The 25,378-nt window shown below is 38.3% G+C and overlaps 1 protein-coding gene and 1 long non-coding RNA gene across 3 annotated transcripts in view; one reads left to right on the top strand and one right to left on the bottom strand.

Moving 5' to 3' along the window:
- riok1 (RIO kinase 1 (yeast)) overlaps positions 1–25,378 on the top strand; it is a 39,651-nt gene that overhangs the window by 5,982 nt on the left and 8,291 nt on the right. For both annotated transcript variants that reach the window (XM_048529089.2, XM_048529090.2), the window contains exons 4-14: positions 2,303–2,372; positions 4,089–4,131; positions 4,990–5,082; positions 10,285–10,397; positions 12,757–12,837; positions 14,789–14,875; positions 17,889–18,026; positions 19,165–19,268; positions 20,499–20,605; positions 23,326–23,391; positions 24,576–24,695. In XM_048529089.2, coding sequence (XP_048385046.1) covers positions 2,303–2,372; positions 4,089–4,131; positions 4,990–5,082; positions 10,285–10,397; positions 12,757–12,837; positions 14,789–14,875; positions 17,889–18,026; positions 19,165–19,268; positions 20,499–20,605; positions 23,326–23,391; positions 24,576–24,695 — 1,022 coding nt within the window. The remainder of the gene's footprint in view (positions 1–2,302; positions 2,373–4,088; positions 4,132–4,989; positions 5,083–10,284; positions 10,398–12,756; positions 12,838–14,788; positions 14,876–17,888; positions 18,027–19,164; positions 19,269–20,498; positions 20,606–23,325; positions 23,392–24,575; positions 24,696–25,378) is intronic.
- LOC125451656 (uncharacterized) overlaps positions 1,180–25,378 on the bottom strand; it is a 45,584-nt gene continuing 21,385 nt past the window's right edge. The window contains exon 3 of the long non-coding RNA XR_007247340.2: positions 1,180–2,703. This is a non-coding gene — a long non-coding RNA (uncharacterized LOC125451656). The remainder of the gene's footprint in view (positions 2,704–25,378) is intronic.

Raw genomic sequence — 25,378 nt, 5'->3', positions numbered from 1 at the left:
GCTGTGCCTTTGGGTCTTAGTCTGTCCTATTAGTGGTAACATCTACCCCACATCCACTCTATCCAGGCCTGTTAATATTCTGTAAGTTTCAATCAGATCTCCCCATATCCCTCTAAAATCAATTGAATACAGACCCAGAGATCTCAACCTCTCTTCATATGTCAAGCCCTTCATCTCTGGGATTATTCTCATAAACCTCCTTTAGATCTCTTCCAAGGAGTTCACCCATCCTTCAAAACAGAGCCGAAAACTGCTCACAATATTCCGAATGCGATCTGACCAAAGCCTTATACAGCCTCAGCAGTACACCTCTGTTGTATTCTAGCCCACTTGAAATGAATGATAACATTGAATTTGCCTTCCTAACTGCTAACTGAACCTGCATGTTAACCTTAACAGATTCCTGAACTGGGACTCCCAAGTGCCCTTCTACTTCAGATTTCTGAAGTCTTTCCCCATTTAGAAAATCGTCAGTGCCTCTGTCTTCCTATCAAAAGACATACATTCTAATCTTCTTGGATTATATTCCATCTGCCACTTCTTTGCCTGCTCTTGTAGCCTATCGAGGTCTTTCAGCAGCTTCTCTGCGTTCTCCACACCTCCTGTCCCTCGATTTATCTTTGTGTCATCTGCAAACTTAATGCAACATGTTAAAGATTGATAGGATGCAAGTCCATGCTTATGTTCTTTTGAAAAGTTGCATTTTAAATCAAGCATACCAAGTAAGGTTGAAATGCAGTTTTGTGGGGAATACTAGAGGAAAAGTAACAGAAAAGATTAAACTATTCCATTATTATGCACTTAATTGACAGTTGCAAAGTAAAGTGAGTCATCACTTAAAGTTGTGGTCACCTTCCTGAGAATCTGAACCTAAAGCACACGTCGGTTCCTATTTTAAAATTGTAGCTGGGTTCTTTAGAATCTTGCTCATTCAAAAAAAATTATTAAAGCATTATATCCTCTAAATTGAAAAGAAACTTTACTAATTTCCTACATTGGTAAATGAAATGATATTTAAAATAAGTTTCAAAATATGGAAGAAAATGCAATTTGCTCCTTAAAATATAATTACAGCAAACTATTTACTAGCCTACACCTGTGGGACCAGGACTGTGCCAATTTATCAATTATTCATGTTGATCAAAAGGTTCACAAAATAAATGTAAAAATCCACACTAATATTAACATAATATAGACAGTGTACACATCACTGCTATCCTTCCAGTATTTCAGATCTATAATTTTTGTTGGTTTATCAAGATTGCCAGTCCATAACAACCTAGTTAAAATAAAGTTTGCTACACTTCCTCCTTTCCAGTGATCCTGCCCACAAAATCACCTATGTTGCTGTAAATCCTCCCTGCTTCTTGATCCTCTAAGTTGTCAGACACTCTTCCTTACTTTCATCCCAGTAGCATGCTGCATTGCATGCCCCAGTCACCACAACAACCCACTTGAGTTTTGCTCTTTCCCTTTTCAACCCACACTCTTGCCGCTTTCTTGTTGACTTGTGTTCCCATTCAACATCCAGACTCAATGCATAGTCTGAGTTCAGAAGTTGGGGAAGTTTGGGTCCCGATGGTTTAGAAATGTTGGGGCTTTTACAATCAATTTTTTTTTCTCAATGCTTCCACTCACTACTTCTCCCTCCTGAACTCTTGGTGTGAACAAAGACGAGCAGCTTTGAAAATCATTTTTTAAAAAGGACTATAAACCAAAACCTCCACCCCAGTACTTTTGAACAATCAAGATTCTCATCTATACTACATTGGAGCTCAGCTGCATCTTGAATTGGTACCTTGATCTGGAATGCAAGTCCAGCAACACATGGGTCAGCCTATGACTGGGCAGAGGCTGCAACTGTGAGGTCTGGAGTGGAAAAGAAGCCACAACTGAGTGGTGAATGGTTGGGGAGACACTGCAACTGAGAGGTGGGGGAGCAAGCAGAGACTGCTATAGGAAGAGACCAGTTACTTTATGCAGGGAAATTATGTTAAAATGAAATCCATGATGGAAACTATGTTAAAATGAATCCCGTAGACGGAGGTTACAGGCCCCTTTAACTTACCAATGTTAAAAAGAATGACTTTAATTGAGGACTTTGTTTGTAGTGTTGCCAAATCTTGAGTGAACTTTCGAGTCTAATTGATGTTGTTATAGTGCACATTGTTGGATGTGGAAAAAGTATCCCAAAGCTATAGTGCAGTGCGCACTTTACTATCATTACAAGGACATAGATCTTATAATAAGAACAAAATTACTTGCATAAAGTCTAATTTCTGATCTTTTGACTTTTTGTTAGATAAACTAAATTTTGATGACTCTGTGATAAACAGGGTAACTGAAAAATCAAGGCAGAAACATACAGACATGTAAGTAAAACGTGGTTGAAATTTCGAGTTAATTCCCAGATTGTGTACTTTTTATTTATGTAAATATATCATTTTTTTTTCAAGTACCTATTTCTATTATGTTACAATTTATTGATAGCGAAAGAAAGATCATTCCAGTGGTTACTGGGTTTATCCCATGGGTACCGCAGCAATATGATCTGATTTCAGGTTTAGTTATAAATTTATGACGCGTTCGATGATGCAAAGTGGAACAGCAATCTCAATGCGAAAATTGATCTTAAAGCCAGGTCATTCATGATCGGTGAATCAGCCAGGGATCCCACTTCTGGTTGCTGTCTATTGATTCCAGCTGGAAGAGCAAATATGTTGATGTTAGTGTTGGCTGTAATGCCCATCTGTACATTGAACAGCAAAAGTACGTCAGTGCCCTTATGCAAGCAAGAAATATTTAGGAGGAAAATAAAACAGAAAAAATAGACAACTAAGTGGATTTGTTTTTTAATTTTAATTTGTTCTCTGGTTCTGTGAGATGCAGGCATAACTATATTATCGGTCATTGCTCAAAACAGTTAGGGTGAGCTTTTCAGTTGAGCTTCTGTAGTCGATATAGTTAAGGATTCACAGAACTTTTTCAGTTTCTACGTGATGCTAAAAAAACTCTACTGCGATACCTGATCTGAAATAATGCTTGTTCCCTCTCATTAAATGTTCTCACTCCTTGCCGTTTATTTCTCAAACCCTTTAATCTCATTGTTTAATGAAATACACCATCTATCCTTTCGTTCACTTATTTATTTTTATCAGGGGGCCAGCGTTAATTATTCAGTTACGTGTCAACCACATTGTTGTGGGCCTAGAGTCACATGTAGACCAGATTGAGAACAGCAAATTTCCTTCCCTGAGTCATATGGCTTTTTATGACCGTCCACTATGGTCACTACTCAGCCATCATTTTAACTCCAAATTTTTAATGGATTTGAATTTCACCTTCTGTCATAGTGGGAATCTAATGTGGTTTGGCAGAATGTTAGGGTGGGTCTGTGGATTACTAGCCCATTGGGCCACCATCTTCTGAATGTCCTGTTACTCTCCCCACACCATTACCAGTTTGCAGTTCCAGCAGTTATCTACTGAAATGTTTCTAAATTTGCAGGTGCACCAGCACTTTTAATCAACAGGCCACCAGTTGCTCCCTCCCACCAGAATCTAGCTGTGTTTTAATACCTCTGTGTAGTTAATGATTCACAGCTGTTTTTGTGATTGAAAGGTTTTCTGGGGGGTTTCAACATTATACACCTTGTTTCACGTGATATGTATCTAGACTTAGACTTAAACATAGGAAACATGATACACAAGTGATCCATGTAGCTAGGAGTGAAGAATAAAGCTTGGGATATCTGTCAAATGAAGTAGATTGCAAATGACAAATGGAATTCAGTCTGGCGCTTATGTGAACTAATGTGTTTGAGAGTCTGATGAGGCAAAAGAATATATAATAAATGGTAGGACACTAAAATTAAAATGTACAGGATCCTTGGAATGCATGTCACAGATCCCAGAAGGCAGCCTGACAGGATAAATTGATTGAGGAGGTTAATAGGATATTTCCCTCTTCTCTAATAATTTTATGTAGACTGTACACTCTCTCTCTTTGTTGTTGTTCAGCATTGCTTAGCACTCCAAAATGGAGTGTGTTTACAGTAGTCCTTTCATTTTTGACAATTTACTTTTTAGGTTTCGGGTTAAAGATAAATCTGACAGAGCCACTGTGGAGCAGGTAATGCTTAGTATATTACTTCAAGATGTTTGAGTAGTGCAGGGAAATTATGTATATTTGCAGTGGTTGCTTGTAATAGGTGTGCATGTGATATTTGCAAGTGGTTTCAGTAAATGAAAAAATGCATTAAAAAGCCATTTGCTACAATTTTTAAACAAATTAAACCAAGACCCTTAACAGAGGTAGGAGGAACTGCAGATGCTGAAGAATCTGAGATAACAAGGTGTAGAGCCGGATGAATACGGCACGCTAAGCAGCATCAGAGGAGCAGGAAAGCTGATGTTTCGGGCCTGTAACATATTGAGTATTTATAAATGTTTGATTTTTATTTTGCATGTCTTTGATTAGTATCACACACAATGTTGTTTATGAGCTTCAGTATAGATGTGTGAAGATTGTGAATATTGTGGCGGAAAGGTAGCTTCACAATTATTTTTCTGACTGTCTTAATCTGCTACTTACTATTTTCTTTTTGTTAAAACAAATGTGTGATCATTTTTAGGCAGATTTTCTTTTAAATTGGTATAAAAACATCCTTTATGGAGCTAGAATTACATTCTTGATAAGTGTAAAATAATTTACTTTCATGAAGTAAGAACTAGAAGGTATGAAAGACAAAATATGATTATTTGTTTGAAAGTTTGAGCTGAAAAATAAAATTAGATAAAATATTCCATTTGTAGTATTTTGTCTGCTGTGACAGTATAGACCTTTCTGATTTTTATAAAGATCACAATTTTTTGAGTTTCCAATTCCCTCTTCATTCATTTTGTGATGAATGTTATAGATCTGTGTCTTTGGAGAGATTGCATGTAGTGCATGCTTGGTGCATCACATTAAGATTTTATTAATTCTTAGGTTTTGGATCCACGAACTCGAATGATTCTATTTAAAATGCTGAGCAGAGGAGTGATCTCAGAAATCCATGGATGTATCAGTACAGGCAAGGAGGTAATCCTTTGAGGAGAGCAATGCAAATCACTTTAGAATGATAAATATGTACTGTGACTGTATGTCTTTTATCACTAGATAACTGGCTTGGATCATTTGATTTTAAAAACTGTATCAACTGGGTGCTGTAACTAGTATTCCAAAAGCATGTTGTGGGTAATAACCACAAGTTACCTTCAGATCGGCTTCTTACTAAGAAATCTCACAGACAACCAGCTACTGGAACAGTGTTTTAAACTTTGTTGCATGCAGGAACTAAAGTCAGACAACTCAAGTAAGCAAATTAAGCCTCACAAGTCAACTTGGCCATTACACAATTAATGGTGGAACGTAGCCACAATTCCAACCAACAGTGGATGTGTCCAGAGTTCGATACTTCTGCATAATGGTTCTCCAGAGTTCTGCTTAAAGGGGAATTATAGTGTTTGATTCGTATACAGTTTTTTATCCTTCAGGTCCACAATGTGATGTTACTGATGTTTCTTTCATCCAAATTATTGCAAGTTTGCAGCTTGCTTTCTTATCTGAAGTTGGCTCCTTGTTCCTTGTTACATTTGGCATTGACTGTCCGGTTGAAGACACAGCTTTGCTGCAATTAACTCCTTAAATTCTTCTGCAGAGCAATCAGTCATTCTTGTGGCAATAGAGCAGCCAGTTATCAAGCGCATGTCAAAAGGGTTTTGATAATGTACCTTCGACTCTTCTTCCCACGTGTGGTTAATTGCTTTCAATTCCTGTATCTCTTTGTCCTTATCCCTTAATAGTTAATATCAGATGGAGTTATTGCTGCTTCTTTCCACGTGTAGTAGTTTATCTTTGTTGATTCTTTCAATCCATGAACTCTTCTTAAAATTCTGAAGTTTGCGGTATCACAATCTTATGGTTGAATTACAAAAATAGAAAACACCCAGTCCTATCTACTCTATATGTAAAAGCAAAATGTTGTAAATACTGGAAATCTCAAGTGAAAACCAAATTTTTCAATGCTTGGCTGATCAGGCATTATTTATGGAGAGAGAAAATGAATTTGTGAGCATCCAAGAGTAATGCTGAAGGGTCATTGGCTGAAACTTCAACTTTATTTTTCTCTCCACCATCATTGCCTGATCTCCTGAGTGCTGTGAGCATTTTCTGTATTGCGCTGTATGTGTATGATTTTTTAACACTACTAAGCCAGTGTTTCCTTTAGATGGTATTGCAACTGTAGTTATGAGGTGGGGCCGCCTAAAGAAAGAAGTTATTCACACTTCTGAAATGAAATGGGATAAGCAGAAATTGAAATACTTCGTTTACAAATCGCAAAGGATAAGAAAATATGAAGCAAGGTGTTGGAATTGGAAAAGACGTGTTGAAATTAGCTTTCGGAATGAGTGATGAGGCATCATGGCTTGCCATGGGCAAATCCCAGCTCAAAAAATAAAAATGTAAAGAACATCACACAATAGTAATACTGAGTAGCATGGCCTTAAGGTGGAATTGAAGTTTTTCAATTCGCCATCTATTGACAACAAGCAAATGTAACGTGCTAATAGAATTCCTATGGTTAGTATAGAAGAAATGAAAATTGATCCGAGAAACAGGAAATAAGCTAGCGTAACGGCTGTGAAACCTCATGAGAAAATTGAAATACAACTGGAATACTTCGCCCTACAGGATAACAGTGTGATATTGTTTTTACCATCAAAATGAAATTGACCATTGCTCAAATTGGAGCCTTTATCTGATCTTCAACACCTCCTCACCCTACTTTAACTAAGGTAAGCTATGCATACCCTGTTGAGGCAAAATTTGCACCCAGAAATTCCTCAGTTCTCCTGATCGTTCCTGTCATCATTCTTTCTGTACTTCCCCTCTTCATATTTTCTCTGCTTTTGTCCCTTTTTATGTAGAGAATGTAGAACAGTACTGCACAGGAACAGGCCCTTTGTCACGCCACATCTGTGCTGACCACGATGCCATTCTGAAATAATCCCATCTGCCTGCACCTGGTCCATATCCTTCTGTTCTCTACCTCTTCACATATGGGTCTGAATGCCTTTTAAAGTTTGCTGTCACATCTGCTCCTACCACGTCCCATGGCAGCATGTTCCAGGCACCTACTACCTTAAGTGATTTTAAAAAAAACTTCCCTTGCACATCTCCTTTAAACTTTCCCCACTCACCCTAAACCTATTCCCCCTAGTATTTGACATTTCCATCATGGAAAAGAGAATCTGACTATTCACAGTATCCATACCTCTCAATTTTATATACTTCTTTCAGATTGTCCCTGAGCCTCCAGTTCTCTAGTGAAAACAATCCAAGTTTATCCACCATCTCCTTATATCTAACATGTTGCTAAACCTGTTCTGCAGCCTGTCAACCCTCCACGTCCTTCGTATAGTGCAGCGAGCAGAACTGCACGCAACGCTCCAAATGTGGCCTGACCAAATTCTTATACCGTTGCAACGTGACTTGCCAGCTTTTATAGTCAACCCCCCAACCCGTAAAGGAAAGCATGCTGCATGCTGTATTCTTTACCACCTTATCCACTTAATGTTGCCAGTTTCAGGGAGTTATGGACTTGGATCCCTAAGATCCCTCTGTATTTCAGTGTTCCTAAAGGTCCTGCATTTATAGTATACTTTCATCTTGCATTTGACCTCCCAGATTTCATCACCTTAAATTTGTCTGGATTAAACTCTCTCTGCTATTTATCTTCCCAACTTTCCAGCTGATCTATATCCTGTTATATCCTTCCTCACAATCCAAAACGCCTTTCATTTTTGTGTCATCTGTATACTTACTAATCCGACCACTGATATTTTCATCCAGATCATTTATATAAATATTACGAACAACAGAGGCCTCAGCACTCATAGTAAGAACTGCAGATGCTGGAGTCAGAGATACACAGTATGGAGCTGGAGGAACACAGCAGACCAGGCAGCATCAGCAGAGCAAGAAACTTGACGTTTCGGTTCAGGACCTTCTTCAGAAATGGTGGAGGTGGAAGTGGAAGGGAGGTAGGAAGTAAAGAGAGACGAGGGGTGGGGCTGGGGAAGGTAGGTGGGATGGTTATAGGTAAGTGCAGATCGGAGTGCTGGGAATTGGTCAGTGAGATGGATGGGAGACCAAATGGACAAATTGTGTCAGGTCAAGGAGACAGGGATGAGTGGGAGAGTTGGTCATGGAATGAGGCTGGGGGTGGGGGGGATTTTGAAACTGGTAAAATCCACATTTAGGCCATTGAGCTGTAGGCTCCCAAGGCAGAATATGACGTGCTCCTCCTCCAGTTTCCAGGTAGCGACATTATGACACTGGAGGATTGCCGGGATGGACGTGTGACCCAGGGAGTGGGAGGAGGATTTGAAATGGTATGCGACCAGAAGTTGTCATTTGTCGTGAATGGAGCGCAGCTGCTCTACAAAGCAGTCTCCGAGCCTCCATTTGGCCTCACTGATGTAGAGGAGGCCACATTGGGAGCAATGGATGCAGTAGACCACGTTGACGAATGTGCAGGTGAACCTCTGTCTGATATGGAAGGTTTGTTTGGTGCCTTGAATGGAGGTGAGGGGGGAGATGTAGGGGCAAGCGTAGCACTTCCTGCGGTTGCAGGAAAAGGTGCCGGGAATGGTGGGGCTAGTGGGGAGTGTGGGGCGGACAGAGTCACAGAGAGAGCAGTCCCTATGAAAGGCAAATAGGGGTGTGGAGGGAAATATATCTTTGGTCGTGGGGTCGAATTGTAGGTGACAGTAGTGGTGGAGAACGATACGTTGGATACGGAGGTTAGTGGGGTGATATGTGAGGACAAGGGGGATTCTGTCTTTGTTTTTGTTGGGGGGAACCGATGAGGACAGAGGTGTGGGAAACACAAGAGATGCAGTTGAGAGCATTTTTAACCACTGAAGAGGACATCTGGGATGATCAGGAGTGGAATGCCCCATCATAGGAGCTGAAGCGGCGGAGGAATTGGGAATAGAGAATCGCATTCTTGCAGGAAGGTGGATGAGAGGTGGTGCAGTCTGGGTAGCTGTGGGAGTAGGTGGGCTTAAAATAGATGTTGGTTTCTAAGCGGGCACCAGAGATGGAGACAGAGAGGTCCAGGAAGGAGAGGGAGGAATCAGAGATGATCCAGGTGAACCTCTCTCCTTCCTGGAAAAGTTTAAGCTTCAGATGGGTAATTACTGTGAGTCCCGACCCTCCAAAAATGTCTCCATTCTGAATCAGAGTCGGGGACTTGCAAGGATTCCAACTTAGTTATCTGGATACTAATCCAGGAAATGTTAGACTGATCCAAACCAGTTTTAACTCTTGGCTAACTGCAATACTCCCAACCACTCCCAAATGATCCAACCTCACTATCCTAGCCACTGGAAACCCTGACACTACACCCAGCTGTCACCCCTATCGGCTGGTACATCAACCCAAACTGGCAGAAAGCTAGCCACCAGGATACATGAACATCAACTAGCCGCAATACGACACGACCCACTATCACTCGTATCCTTACATACAGATGAGGAAGGACACCGCTTTGATTGGGACAACACATCCATCCTATGACAAGCCAAACAGAGACATGCACGAGAATTCCTAGAAGTATGGCATTCCAACCGGAACTCCATCAACAAATACATTGATTTGGAGCCAATCTACCATCCCCTGAGAAAAGAACCGGAAATGACATCACCAACCCAAGGAAACCTAACCAGATAAATAGAAAGCGGGACATAACACCAGCGCTTCGTCGGAGGCTCACTGATGATGTTACCTAGTATGGTGACGAAACGTCTGAAAAACGAACCTTCCAGCTCAGCGAGCAAACTCACATCCAGAACCTCAACCTGAGCTACAAATCTTCTCAAAACTCGCTAACATCAACCCACTTTCTACATTCACTTGTTCATTCATACACTCAAACTAACACCATGAGAAGCTTTGGGATGCTTAAGCACAATTTATCAGTACAGAAGCTAGTATAGAAGAGGGTGTGATTTCTGCCCTGCTATCTCTGAAAATTCCTGGAGTCAATCAGTTGGATGCGAAGGATCCTCCAACCAAAGGCTTTTCAGAGAAACCAGTGGAAGGTGAGTGGATTTTTTAAAAAATTTGGTCAGAAATAGGTTTTCCAATCTTGAACAGAAGAACCAGGATCTATTATTTATATTGCTCTTTCAACCTTCCTCCAACAATTCAGTTTTTGTCTCTGTTTACTAACAGGCAAATGTATATCATGCAACAACAAACACTGGAGAAAGCAGAGCAATAAAGATCTACAAAACTTCAATCTTAATTTTTAAAGATCGTGACAAATATGTTAGTGGTGAATTCAGGTAAGGTTTTTGGAAATGTAACTATTCTTTCTATATTAAATTTAATTGTTAGGTCCCGCATCTATGATTGATCAACTGTGAAAGCAGGAAGAATGTACATATTTCCTTAGTATGTAACAATTAATAAATTTCAGAAATTTCTGCATATACAAATATACATTTATTTTTCATATTGTAAATTGTCAACTCTTCTTCTACCCACCCCAACCAAAAAAATGAACAATTCCCAAAGAAAAGGTTGTTAATGCACACAAACTACTCGTAAGGAACACCAAAACAAAATTGGAGGAATTGATTTTAATTGAATGAATTAGTCATAGACTTGCAGAATGTAACAACAACCAAGAGATACAGTGCCTTTAACCTAGTGAAACATCACAAGGGACTTCAAATGTATGTTATCAAACAAAGTAAAGCAACCAAGCCACATTAAGGACTGGTAACCAAAACCTTGAGTCATCTTGGTTTTTGAGGCATACTAAAGGAGGAAAGCACAGTAGAGAAACAGAGAGGTATTGGGAGAGAATTCCAGAGTTTGGATCTGAGACAACAAAAGCCACAGCCAGTAGTGTGAAGTAATTATAATTGAAAATGCTCAAGAAGACAGAGGAGGACAAATAACTGGTCTTTTCCCCAGCCCTGGAAAGTCGAGGACTGGAGGGCTTCAGTTTAAGGTAAATGGGGAAAGAATAAATGGGAACCTGGGGGTTACTTTTTTATACAGAGAGTGGTATGTATTTGAAAATGCTACCAGCAGAAGTGGTTGAGGTGAGTACGTTAACAACATTTAAAAGGCATTAGGACAAATACATGTGTAGGAAAAGGTTTACAAGGGCAAGTGCAGGGAAATGGGGTTAGTGTGGATGGGCACTTTGGTTAGCATGGACCACTTTGGGCCCAAGGGCCTGTCTTTGTGCTGTAGGACTCTATATGATTCTAACTGGGAGTGTTGTGGAGTTCATAGAGTCGCTAGAATGTGGAAAGAAGCCATTCAGCCCATCAGGTCTGCACTGACCCTCTGAAGAGCTTCCAACCCAGACCCAGCCACCTACCTCTGTCTGTAACCCTCGCATTTACTACGGCTAATCCACCTAGTCTGCACATCCCTGCACCCTACTCCAACTAATCTGCACATCTTTGGACTATGGGGAGGAAACTGAAGCTCCTAGCATAAACCTATGCAGACGCGGGGAGAATTTGCAAACTCTACACAGACGATCACCAAGGGTAGGATTAAACCCAGACCCCTGGTGCTGTGAGGCAGCAGTGCTAGGCATGCTGCCACCATGCCATTGATGGAAATTTTAGAGGTTACCAGATGACAGAAGAGGAATTTGAAAGCAAAGGTTGAAATTTTTAGAATCATGTTGCTGGAATGAAAGCCAATATAGTTAGCCAATTGAGGTCATTGAGCACAGTGGTCATAGTGGAGTGGGATTTAGTGCAAGTTGAAAGTAGAGGTTTGGTCAGCCTCCAGTATTGGATTGGCTCAGTTTAGTGATGACATAAAAAAGTCAACAAAAACTTATTGGCAATGGTTTAAAACTTGGGAATGCTCTAAATTTAGAGTTATCATTATACTTTTGAAAGGAACCTGTACATTGATAAATGTTTGTTCTGCTCAAGGGTATGTGGTAACTGTAATTCTCAATATTTTCTTTATTTGTTGTTACATGTATTTGTTACAAATACAGTGAAAAGTGTTGTATAATATTGCCACTTTACAGCATCATCTTAAAACATAGAAAAATAAACCAAGATACAGAATATAAAGGTAGAAAATAAGGAAATAAAGTTATAAGTTCAACTTTACAGTCCTCCTTAAGTGCTTCCCTGTACTCCCCCCTTTATTTTGAAACCACGTTAAGACATGTAATATTTCTATTAACTACTTATAATAATCTATGAATCCAATGTATTTCACTGTTTAAAGTAACCATTGTTAGCACAGAATCTAAGCTTGTTATTCACAATTCCTAATACTTTTTATGTATCTCATTCCTGTGTCCTTGTTTTAAAATCTGCAAAATGGTTGCCATCATTTATAGAAAAATGAAAATATATGAAGAGAGGTTGACTGAGCTCGGACTTTTTTCATTGGAGAAAAGGAGGAGGAGAGGGGACCTAATTGAGGTATACAAGATAATGAGAGGCATAGATAGAATTGATAGCCAGAGACTATTTCCCAGGGCAGAAATGGCTGTGCTGTACTGTTCTATGTTCTATGTTCTATAACTGAATTAGTGAAATTGATTTACTAACATTTTTAAAAATGACATCTCTCTTCCATCAACAGACTTGTTTCATTTAGAATGCTTTTAAAACACAAGAATTGAAAGTAGCAGGAATTCTTTTCCAGATTCCGCCATGGATATTGTAAGGGAAATCCAAGAAAAATGGTGAGGACTTGGGCAGAAAAGGAGATGAGAAATTTAATCAGGTATCATGTTGGAATTTTTTTAGTTTACTTTGCTATCTTTGTATAGCGGTCAACCTAAGTCATGGATAAGACAATAAGTGATGTAATGCTTTTTGTGGCTAAGTTGTAAGATGTTAAAGTTAGAACAGTTTTACAAATTTTCTTTATGAAATTGCTTTCTTTCTGATGTCGGACGATCTCCATGTTCCATTGCTAACCATGAAGTCCAGTGGCCTAGTTTGAGGCTTATCTCACCTATGATACTGATAGACACTGATGTTGACAGGAAGGCATGGGAGATCTACCAAGTCACATTGATCCCCAAAACAAAGAGTGATATTTGTGATATCTGGCTACTGTTTCTCAAGAAACATCCTACCATCGTGTCTGTACAGTTCATCAGTCAGCAGCAAGAATGTTAACATATACTGACTTTTAATCAATTTTTAACATATACAAGCACAACAGCCTGAACAATCAGCACTCAACATTGTTCATGTGTTCTAGTCATGCCTACATATGATGGGCAGAATATACTCTCTGAAACAGTCAGCCAGCAGTTCATTTAAGAAACTCTTTCAATATAGCAACTACCATTTTTAGCATAAATTTAGATGGTCACTGAAAAAAAAATTGTCTTATTCAATGTTTTAGAGCATATTTACGCTGAAATGTAAGCAATATAGCAGCACACGCTATGGTCCAGGCAGCAGTAAGATAAATGTAAGTATTGCCTTGAACACAGGTGGAACTTCTGCATTTTTAAGTAATGACATAGAACCTTTTTAGAAGTCTTAGTAGTACTAATGTTATAGAATTAGTTAATTTAGCAGATTACCTCCAATTCATTTTTAAGACTTGCAGTTTGAATCCTGTAACATTTTTATTTTGCTCTCATGAAGCTTTGATTTGGTAATGCTTCCAGCTGTGTTTTTCAACTTTGGATTTAGTTTTGGTATCCATGTCTCATGTGGTCTGATCGTGTTTGCACTGAACTTATATCAAGTCCACGATAAAAACTCAATGTTCCAATTTATTTTGGCTACTATTATTACATCTCCCTTTGGTGATCTTCGTTGTCATCAGAATGTGACAGAAAACACTGAATTGGCCTTTGAATGAGATAGATTTCATGTTACAATCATTTAAGCAGCTTTTTAAGCTTAGGTAGCTGCCCAAGCTGTTAACAGCTATTGTGATAAACTGGTCTTGGTTATTTCTATATAGAGGTTCTCTACCATCACCTAAAGAAGCTCCTTTTGTTTGTCTGAAGGTTCTCATTGCTATAGGCTCTCTTGATTTCGAAGAATTCTGTTAAATATCTTCCATGTAACTGGAGCCAAATAAGTAACATATTTGAAAAAAAAAGTCTGAAAGGTATTTGAATTGAATGATTTGACTCCCTATTTATTCAGCACTTTCAGTCTGATCAACTAATTTTGGATAAAAAAAATGTTTCCTGCTGAAGTGTCATATGATTTTGCTGATGGAAAATAAGAAATTAGATAATTCTCAACCTGGGCTGTGTGACACACTGAATGTGTCCCTATCTCTGGGTCAGTAGACCTGGATTCAAGTCCCAGCTGCTCCAGAAGTGTGTCACAACACTTGCGAACAACTTAATTAAAAATATCTATATCTCTTAGTCCTAGAGGAAAGACTTGCTTATTTGTTAGACCATCAGTCCTCGACTGGATGTCAAAAAGAATTATTTTAAATCTGAGTTAAGTGATTACTTACACACATTGTTGACGATCTAGACCTCTGGGCCACAAGTGTCAAAATTTCATTTTTTCTTAACTGACAGAACTAATAATTTAGAATTAGAATGCATTTCTATAAAACCTGCTTAAAATCAGCAGATTTATTATCTTTTAAAATGAACACGTTAAATATCTGTCAACATTAGAGATTTACAAGCTCATTTAGTTTACAATGATAAAACTAATTGTTTTGCTTATTTTGGATGTAGGTTGCAAACAGCAGCAATACCATGTCCAGAACCAATCATGCTCAGGAGTCATGTGCTTGTTATGGGTTTTATTGGTAAAGATGATGTGTAAGTTTTTTTGTGCGTGTTATTCAAACTAATACTTAATAGACATTCTGAAAGGAATAACTTAGCTAACAAAGCTTTATGTCACCCATGTCTTGTACTGGTTATCTAAAACTGGAAATAGATAAAGTGGTTTAAGGGGGAAAAGACCTGGAAGTTGCATTATATAATCTGGAGGTGATTGTATGCTCCGTGGGTCATGCCCTTGAAGCCTTGATTTTTGTGTAGAAGTCATTCATTTCAGCCTTCATTGGTGGTGTTAGGTAGTTCTTGTGTGACCTCGCGCTATAGAAAATCGCATTAAAGGGAGATCGCTATTGAAAGTCTCTATATTTGTACAGCAGAAAGTTCACGTTATCCAAACAGCATCCACTATTCATCAACCATGTTACAGCGAATTCGTGTTAACGAAACACGAGTTATAACAGAACTACTTGTATGCAACTATGTATAAGAAAAACTTTGAACCTAATGAATCTGACATTGCTTTGAAAGGAAATACCAAAATTATTCCTAAATACGGCATGGTAAAGGATTTGGTAATTGCAAACATGAGTTCACTGCAAAACATGGCACTTCATAGTAACATTGTCAGAAAAAAGTTGACATCTACAATGCAGGTAATTAAAAGATAAACGAAAGAGATTAGCTTTAAGGAGGTGATAGGATTGGAGAAACAAAAGACATATGCAAGGAATTCGAGACCTCTGGGCGACCATTGATGTGATTTTGAAGTGGCAGAGTTCTTGAAGAATTAAAGGACCAAAGAGAGTGGAGAAGTAGATAGGAGCAAAGTGATGGAGGAATTTGAACATAAAAATACAAATTTTAAAAGGTGATGGTGATTTGAGAGTCATTCAGCCAGCACAGTGAGCTATGGACTCTGTTTTTTAGGATATTGTGTTTGGACGAACTGAAGATATATTGAGGTTGAAAACTGGGAGTCAGGCCAAGACACTTTTGAAACAAATAAATTGGAAGATAACAATGACATGAATGAGGGATTAAGCAGCAAATAGTGTGAGGTTTGGGTGGAGAAATGTGATAATATTGAGTGATAAAGTTTTTTGTGTAACAAAGGGATTGCAGGCTTAGCTGCCGTCAAAACATTCTGATTCAACCTGAGTGTGTTCGGGGACGATGATAAATTTGATTGCGAAAAGAATGGAAATTGTATCAAAGATAAAAGATAATAGAGGCAGTGGGAAGGTTAAGAGAAGTTGTGAGATAGAATTTAGTGTTGCAGTGTACACTTGGAACCTGATCTTGTCTTTGTCTTTGGATGGTGTTTATGAGAAATATAAATAGGCTAAAGAGAGATTCAGTGATACTCTGGAGGTAGTGAGGAGGAACCATTTTGGGAGTTTATCTGACTGAGTTAAAAGGTTGATGAAATTAGGTGCAGAAAGTCCCACCAAATAATTAAATTAATTAAATATTTAAAATATAATTAGAATATTTTCACACTAGTGGTAGTGGGACAAAAACGTGTGGATTCAAAGGGAAACTCAGTGGATGTTAAGGAATAGTCTGTGAAAGAGGAAAAGAGATGTTGATCTTTCAAAAAGGAACTAACATACATGGCTAAAAGGCCATCCCTTTTTATAAAATTTGTACTCTTGGGTACAAATTTTCTCCCTCAATTTCTCCTTTACTATTTCTCATTTTAGTGTTGTTCTAAAATTCTTGTACAAATCTTTATTCGTAATTTGCAAGATCCTTGTAGATAACCTGCCCTTAGATTATTGGTAAGAATGTTTAATGTGAATAATTTATTCATGTGTTAATATTTACTAGCATTTGGAATAGAATAGCCCTTTTTTTCATTCAGCAGTCCAGTTTCACCCCCCACCCCCACAAAGATTAGATTAATTTATTCAGTGAGTACCTGGACTACACAAATCCAGAAAGTTCAAGCTTTGTTCTCAGTCTTGGCAAGATAATTCAGCCACAGTAACACTGGTGTGCTGTTATTAGCTTCGGTGTTTGAGACATAAATGAGATTCAACACAGCGTATTTATGCTTGTTAAACATTAGTAATAGTTGGTCTAGATGAGATTTAGATTCAGCTCATTCGTGCTGCCTCTATTGGTTGAAGAATTTCCTCCATCCAATATTAAAACATAGATACTTAGATAAAGAAAGAAAAAATGGCCAGCACGTTGGAACAACTCCGGAAAAGTTTACAAAACAAAAAGTGCTGCAGAAATTCAGCAGGTCTGGCAGCATCTGTGGAGAGAAAACAGAGTTAACATTTTGAGTCCAGTATGACTTCCAAAATGAAGAACAGAAACATTTACTGTTTCTTTCACTGCTTATGCTGCCAAACCTGCTGAGTTTCTCTGGCACTTCTTTGTTTCAAATTTAAAGCATCTGCAATATTTTGATTTATCCAGAAAGGAATCGATGCCTTTAGGGGAATATTCTTTTATGATCTTTGTTCTGTAAGTTAAACTTTAACTGACATAAAATCTCTTGTTTTGCAACCATCTTTAAAAATGAGGCGGCAGGGGGAGCGGTGGAAAACATTGTTGAATCGCAGAGTAAAACTTCACATTAATGAGAGACGATTCTAAAACATAACTAAATTATGTTTAAATGAAGACTAATCAAAACATTGAACAGTCTTAATAAATTAGTTGCTGGAACACAATCCCAGAGTCTAAATATCCATGACCTCTTGATCTATTTTTCACTGCTGATCATGCCATTTAGACTCACTATATGTTGGATGCGCAACTGGACATTTCTCTCTCTGTATTAAAATTATGTGCTTTTGGTTTCGTTTCATGTAAGAAGCTTACTTTTAAAAGGGTCTATTTAGAAACTACTCTCAAAAATATTTGCACAGGCAGCTATCTGGAGTTAAGTGATTTTGGAGTAACCAGTATCTGATGTAGGTTCGTTGTTTTCTGTACATCAGATTTCACTCTTGAATTTCCACAGTTTCTTCACACAGACAATGAAGAAATTGTTAAAGACTATTCTTTAAATGTGTTCCCTTTTATTCTTTAGGCCAGCACCATTGTTGAAGAATGCTCACTTGTCAGAATCCAAGGCCCGTGAATTATATCTGTCTGTTATTCAGTACATGCGAAGAATGTACAAAGATGCCAGACTGGTTCATGCTGATCTCAGTGAATTTAATCTGCTGTAAATCATCGTCTTTCTGTCTATTGAATCTTGGAAGTGGTTAAGGTTTCTAATGCACTTGTTCCTTTATGATTTCTATTCATTTGCCTTGATTTGCCCCAACCCTAACCATGCAGAGCATTGTTTGCTACGTTTAAAACATTTTATAAATGAGCATTATTATCAGGTTACCTGGTTACTACAACAGTTGGCTATCCTGTAATAGACATGATCAGTATGTAATTCTGTAAGTGTTAGAATTTATGTTTAAAGGTTTGCGCCAATAGTTGCAAAGATGTTTTGAGACACATAACATATAGAACAGCTAATACTACTTCTTGTGCTTTACCGTTGGGAAAATATAGCCAGGTATTTCAACGGGTTTAATCAGTTAAAAATTGACACAGAACGAAAGAAGGAGATATCAATGTGGGTGATTAAAAGCTTTCTCAGAGGTAATTTTAAGGTACTGTTAATGCTGGAGAGTGAGGTATGACCATGATGATTTTCACATGACAATCAAATATTCATTGTTATTAAACGTAACTATAGTATAAATAGAAGACCTTGAAATAGTGAAACTTGATGAAATCATTCACAATGAACCATGTAAATCCATTTCCAGCGTCAGACTGCTTATGGCCTTTAATTCTGTGCTTTTGTTTCAGCGTCTGGCAATCATTTTGGGTACTTAACATATTACTTAAATATATTTATTACAACCTTCTGGATATGACCATTAGGTTGGAACTTTCACAATTAGAAATGTTTATCTGTTTGCCACAAGTACACTGCCCCAACCTGTCCAGCCTTTCATGAGAGATATAAACTCTAGTGTAATCTTTCTAAATCATTCCTTGCATTTTCACAAGTGCCTCCAAATCCTTGTTAGAATCTGCACCATCCTGTAAAAGTGATGTGTTTCACAACAATATTAATCAAGTGGTGAAGTGCAATTTATTGTATTAACATGTACATAGTGACAGCTGAAACTATTTTTGCATTGTTTGCTGTATGTATGCTAAAATTCATTTCAGAATTACCAATTTTTCATGACTTTGTTTGGTTTGCCTAGAAGTCTTGCGATAGTCTTAAATGAAGCTAAATCTTTGAGACAGCAGATTATTTGTATACACTTTATTTTTCTGCTATCCTGCAGGTACCATAATGGGGGAGTTTATATAATTGATGTATCACAGTCAGTGGAACATGATCATCCATGCGCTTTGGAGTTTCTCCGAAAAGACTGTCTCAACATTAATGGTGAGTCAAAAACTGCAAATATTTTTGCTTTGCTCAAATCCTTCCTTGCTAATTCAGTGAAAATTATCAATAGTTCTATAATAAATCTGAAATATTTAAGTTAAAGTTTCATATGCATAAAAGAACCCAATTACATTAGAATAATGTGCAAGAACAAGTAAATTACCATTTAAATATTGATAATGCGCTACAGGTTGGCCCTAATTCCTTGCCCCTAGTGCCAAACATTAATTCAATCCTAATTTACTTGTGCAAATTTGCTCACATTGTTCACTTGTTAACAGAAAATTAATGATGATATTACTGGACTAGTAATTTTGAGGACAAAGCTAATGTTCTGAAGACCTGAATTCACATATCACCCTGGCATGGTATGGAATTTAAATGTAATTATTCTTTTAAAAATCTGGATTTGAAAACTCATCTCTAACGGTAACCACAAAACTACTATTCATTGCAGTAAACACCCATCTGATTCATTAATGTCCCTTTTAGAAACAAAATCTGCCAACTGTATCTAGTGTGGCCTGCATGTGACTCCAGATCCACAGCAATCTAGTTGATTTATATTTGTCATCTGAAATAATCTAACAAGCTACTCAGTTAAGGGCAATAGCTATAATAGGAAACACATGCTTGGGATATCCTCATCTCATGAAAGGGTTAAAACAAAAATTAATGTTACAGTTGTCTTTCTCAAAATGTTGTTTGAGATTAACTTAAAATAGTATCTTCAAGTCTGTGCAATTAACTGGCCATTTACACGTCCTGAACCAGATTAATCATCTTTTAATAAAACAATTTGTGGAATTTTTATGGATTTTAAAAATTCTTTTTGGTTTCTCTTGGCTGCAGGCTTGCCATTTTTAACTTTTCATTTAACTTTTGCAACAGATAATTAAAAATATAACATGTATGAATTCAGTTCTTCAGTTCAGATTATATTCATGCTGTTGCTGCATGGTAGTTTCTAAGCGGGTAATTTATGAGGTATTCATTATTCCACGTCAATTTTGTGCATTTTTTAAAATACACATTCATCTAATAATTCACTGAATACAATCAACTTTATTTGTTTGATGTGCAGGGAAATAGAATTTATGTGAAAATTAAAGTAGACTTCCTCGATTTTTGGAATTACTTGTTGAGATTTTAAACTTCTTGATGAATTCTGAATTTTGCGTGATTGCTAATTATTGAAATGTTCATCGTTGCATCCTCTTTTGATAGATTTTTTTCGTAAATATGATGTTGCTGTGATGACTGTGCGAGAACTTTTTGAATTTGTCACTGACCCTTCAATTATGGAAGATAATCTTGATGCTTACCTTCAGAAGGTAGGATTTTGTACATTTGTATTTCCATAAAATGAAATATTTCTTCAAGCAACAAGATCCAGAAAAGAAGATTAATCTTTAATCAGTGCTGATTGTTGTGATATTTCGTGCACATACCTCATCTATCCCGACAGGTCATTCGGCCCATTAAGTCCATGCTGACCCTCCGAGTAGCATCCCACCCAGACTCACCCCCCCGCCCCCTGCCCCGCGCCCCACCCACCCTATCCCTGAATTTTCCACGGCTGCTGCACCTAGCCTGTTCGTCCTTGAATGCTATGGGCAATTTAGCATGGCCTATCCACCTAACCTGCTTGTAGGGAATATACCCTAAACTGTGGTCAGTTACTATCCTAATCACAGTCAAGCACACTTGTCACATATTGAATTTTTACAACTGCTATTAGAATATAGCAATTTGCATTCGGTACAGCTTGAACATTTTGCTGTGTTTTGTTTCCTTTTGAATTCTGTAATTAATAAAATAAAGATTGGATTGATTAGAAGTATATGAATACTTTATTGCTGATTGCTGCCCATTGAGAAGTTTTTCAATATTTAATGTGTGTATGTATATACTATATATGTAAAATAGTAAAATATATAGCAACTGTATAAAGTGTCAATGTGGAGGTAATGAGCTCATTGATTACATGAATCCTATCAAATATTAATAGTTGAGAATTAATACAAAGTATTTGTTATACTGTAATGACATATTTTGTAATAATTTTGTGTAAAAAGTGTATGGAACTCTTCAAGAAGTACATATTTAACACCTGTGTCATTGTTTCTAGAGTTAAACTCATACAGCATAAAAAGAGGCAATCTGGACCATTTTAACAAAGTGTGGAGCTGGATGAACACAGCAGGCCAAGCAGCATCTCAGGAGCACAAAAGCTGACGTTTCGGGCCTAGACCCTTCATCAGAGAGGGGGATGGGGAGAGGGTTCTGAAATAAATAGGGAGAGGGGTGAGGCGGACTGAAGATGGAGAGAAAAGAAGATAGGTAGAGAGGAGGGTGTAGGTGGGAAGGTAGGGAGGGGATAGGTCAGTCCAGGGAGGACCGTCAGGTCAAGGAGGTAGGATGAGGTTAGTAGGTAGGAAATGGAGGTGCAGCTTGAGGTGGGAGGAGGGGATAGGTGAGAGGAAGAACAGGTTAGGGAGGCGGGTACAAGCTGGGCTGGTTTAGGGATGTAGTGGGGAGGGGGAGATTTTGAAGCTTGTGAAGTCCACATTGATACCATTGGGCTGCAGGGTTCCCAAGCGGAATATGAGTTGCTGTTCCTGCAACCTTCGGGTGGCATCATTGTGGCACTGCAGGAAGCCCATGATGGACATGTTATCTGAGGAATGGGAATGGGAGGGAGAGTTAAAATGGTTCACGACTGGGAGGTGCAGTTGTTTATTGCGAACCGTGCGGAGGTGTTCAGCAAAGGGGGTGGCCATGGGTATCCGCATGGCCCCAAGCTATGCCTGCCTCTTTGTAGGTTACGTAGAACAGTCCCTCTTCTGCACCTACATAGGTGAACCATTTTAACTCCCCCTCCCATTCCTTAGACGACATGTCCGTCACGGGCTTCCTGCAGTGCCACAATGATGCCACCTGAAGGTTGCAGGAACAGCAATTCATATTCCGCGTGGGAACCCTGCAGCCCAATGGTATCAATGTGGACTTCACAAGCTTCAAAATCTCCCCCTTCCCTCACTGCATCCCAAAACCAGCCCCGCTTGTCCCCACCTCCCTAACCTGTTCTTCCTCTCGCCTATCCCCTCCTCCCACCTCAAGCCGCACCTCCATTTCCTACCTACTAACCTCATCCCGCCTCCTTGACCTGTCCGTCCTCCCTGGACTGACCTCTCCCCTCCCTACCTCTCCACCTATACTCTCCTCTCCACCTATCTTCTTTTCTCTCCATTTTCGGCCCGCCTCCCCCTCACTCCCTATTTATTTCAGAACCCTCTCCCCATCTCCCTCTCTGATGAAGGGTCTAGGCCCGAAACGTCAGCTTTCCTGGTCCTAAGATGCTGCTTGGCCTGCTGTGTTCATCCAGCTCCACGCTTTATCTTGAATTCTCCAGCATCTGCAGTTCCCATTATCTCTAATCTGGACCATTTTGCCTGTGCCAGGTCTTTGAAAAAGCTATTCAATTAGTCCCATTATATTTTCTTATGAACCTGTTTTTTTTGAAGTAGAGATACATTTCTGTTTTGAAAGTTACCATTTTACCACCCACGCAAACAGGGCATTCCAGACTGTCATAGCTCAGAGTCTTAAAAAAAACTTGCGCCTCTCCCCTCTGGTATTTGCATTCTCATTGTTGACCCTCTTACCAGTAAAAGTTGTTTCTCACTAGCTACACTTTGAAAACCCCTCAGTTTTGAACATCTCTATTAAATGTCCATAACTTATTCTCTCTAAGGTGAACAAGACCACCTTCTCCAGTTGCTGCGCACTGCAGAAAAATGTCTAGAATTAGATACATTATGTTGCTTAATCATTTAATTACTAAAGTGATTAACCTGTCAGTTAAGTTTTATTGTAGCACAGAACTTGACATTTAAATAATTATTGATGCAAAATCGTTCAATCATGAATAATATGCCAGAGTGAATGGATGTGTTGCACAATAGTATGCGAGAACAAAATGTAATCATCTGAGCAGGAAAAAAAGTAGTGAACCTTTTAACAAAAGCATTATTGTACCTCTGTTAATTAGGCAATGGAAATAGCTGCTGAAAGAACAGAAGAAGAACGATCCAACCAGGACAAAGTAGATGAAGAGGTAATATATCCCCTGTTGGGGTGTTGTTGTCTATATTTTGGCTTTCTGTTGCAAATATTTTCTAATGCATCTCCATTTCCATTATAATCTATCTTGAGCACTTTGTAACACCAATCTATTGAGATGTTACTGGTATCTCGACGAGGTAATTTCATACAAATAAGCATATGCGTTGGCTTCAACACAAAAATAACTTCTGGATTAATTGTTAATGTATTTCAATTCTACTATTCTTCATTTCTATTTTAGCACTGTTAACTATTGCTACAGTTGTAATTAAATGCGATCCCAATTCCATACCACCTTTAAACTTGTGATAGGAGTAAGAGTTCCTGGAGGAAGGCACCTCAGTCCACTCTGTCTCAGAGATAGTTCAGATCTTCATTCTGGAAGATTTCAAAGAATTTCATATTTAACTACTGTTTGAAGTCTCATTAATGTTCTCACATAGAGAAGCATATAAGCCAGTTTGCATGTAGTAAGAAGCCTCAAACTTCATCAAATGTTACAAAACACGAATTTCTTGCAGTGTCAGTCAAAACTGTTTTGTGTTGTAGAATCTCATTTGAAAGACAGGACCTCTAAGAACACAGTAGTCCCAAAATACTGTTACAGAGATAGTAAGAACTGCCAATGCTGGAGAGTCTGAGATAACAAGGTGTAGAGCTGGATGAACACAGCAGGCTTAGCAGCATCAGAGGAGCAGGAAAGCTTACGTTTCGGGTCTAGACCCGAGTATTTTCTGCAGGGTCTAGACCCAAAACATCAGCTTTCTAACTCCTCTGATGCTGCTTGGCCTGCTGTGTTCTTCCAGCTCTACACCTTGTTATCTCTTTCCCAAAATACTGCAGTTAAATGCCCAGTGCCTGAAGGGGCCTTGTACAAGTTTCAAATTCAAATCTGGAAGTACTATGCTCTGATCAAACTGGCTATTGAATTATTTTGTGCACAAAAGTGCATACACAGTCAATAAAATGAACTTTTTTTTCTTACAAGTAGCATTGAATCTAATCCTCAATATTTTGTTTTCTAAGTTAAATATTCCTTCTGGCTGTGTAATCTTGAATAGTGGGATGAGGACATGTGGAATAATGCAATCTGACAAAAATAATTTGATATTGATTTGGATATTCCTGTTCATTCTGACCAGTGGTTTGTAAATACGTTTATTGCTGTTTGCATAGGTGTTCAAAAATGCCTACATACCCAGGACACTGAATGAAGTGAAACATTATGAACGGGATGTTGATATAATGATGAAGCGCAAGGAAGAAGACAGGATTACAGATTTAGAGCATGACAATGTGAGTCGGCATATATGCCATTTGCTTTCGGGAAGTTTTACATGAAAATATTGTAGTGTTTTTGCTGCTAATTAAAAGCGTGCTCCAAGGAGAGCATTAGCCTTTATCCTCGTGTTTTTGTGGAAATCATGTTTTTTTTTAAAATTTAATTAATCAATTTCCTACCTCTAAGAAGCTGTTCTTCTGACAGATTGTTATTGCTGCTCTCTTTTCAGCTGGAGCATTGAAAGTTTTTGTTTCTCTTTGCAGTGGGTGTCAATGCACTGGCCTGGTTTTCGTCTGTAACAGTAATAGCAAAGCTATGTCTCAACAGCATTTGATATTAACATGGGTCTAGCTAAATGCAGACTTCAGTGGATTGGTTTCAGACACTTTACTCCTTCAGAGGATTAATTTTTGCAGTACTTGCTGATAGACATAGCATTGAAATCACTGAAATGTATTGAATTTATGTTACTTACCCACAACCTCCATCCTAAAGTTGATAGTATTATTCAGAGTAATGAAGGATCAAAATTATTAAACAATCTCTAGCACTGTAAAAATAATTTTACACATATGGAGGCACTTTCCCTCAAAATTTAATATTGCAAATTTTTTAAAATGTCTGCTTTTCATCTATATAGCCTGACCTTTTATTTCACATTCTGTGCAATCATTTACATACATACGTGTTTCCTTTC

The sequence above is a fragment of the Stegostoma tigrinum genome, chromosome 5 (assembly GCF_030684315.1).
Source record: "Stegostoma tigrinum isolate sSteTig4 chromosome 5, sSteTig4.hap1, whole genome shotgun sequence".
Classification (NCBI taxonomy): Eukaryota; Metazoa; Chordata; class Chondrichthyes; order Orectolobiformes; family Stegostomatidae; genus Stegostoma; species Stegostoma tigrinum.
The sequence above is the reverse complement of the archived record's forward strand: the minus strand, read 5'-3'. Positions and strand labels throughout refer to the sequence as shown.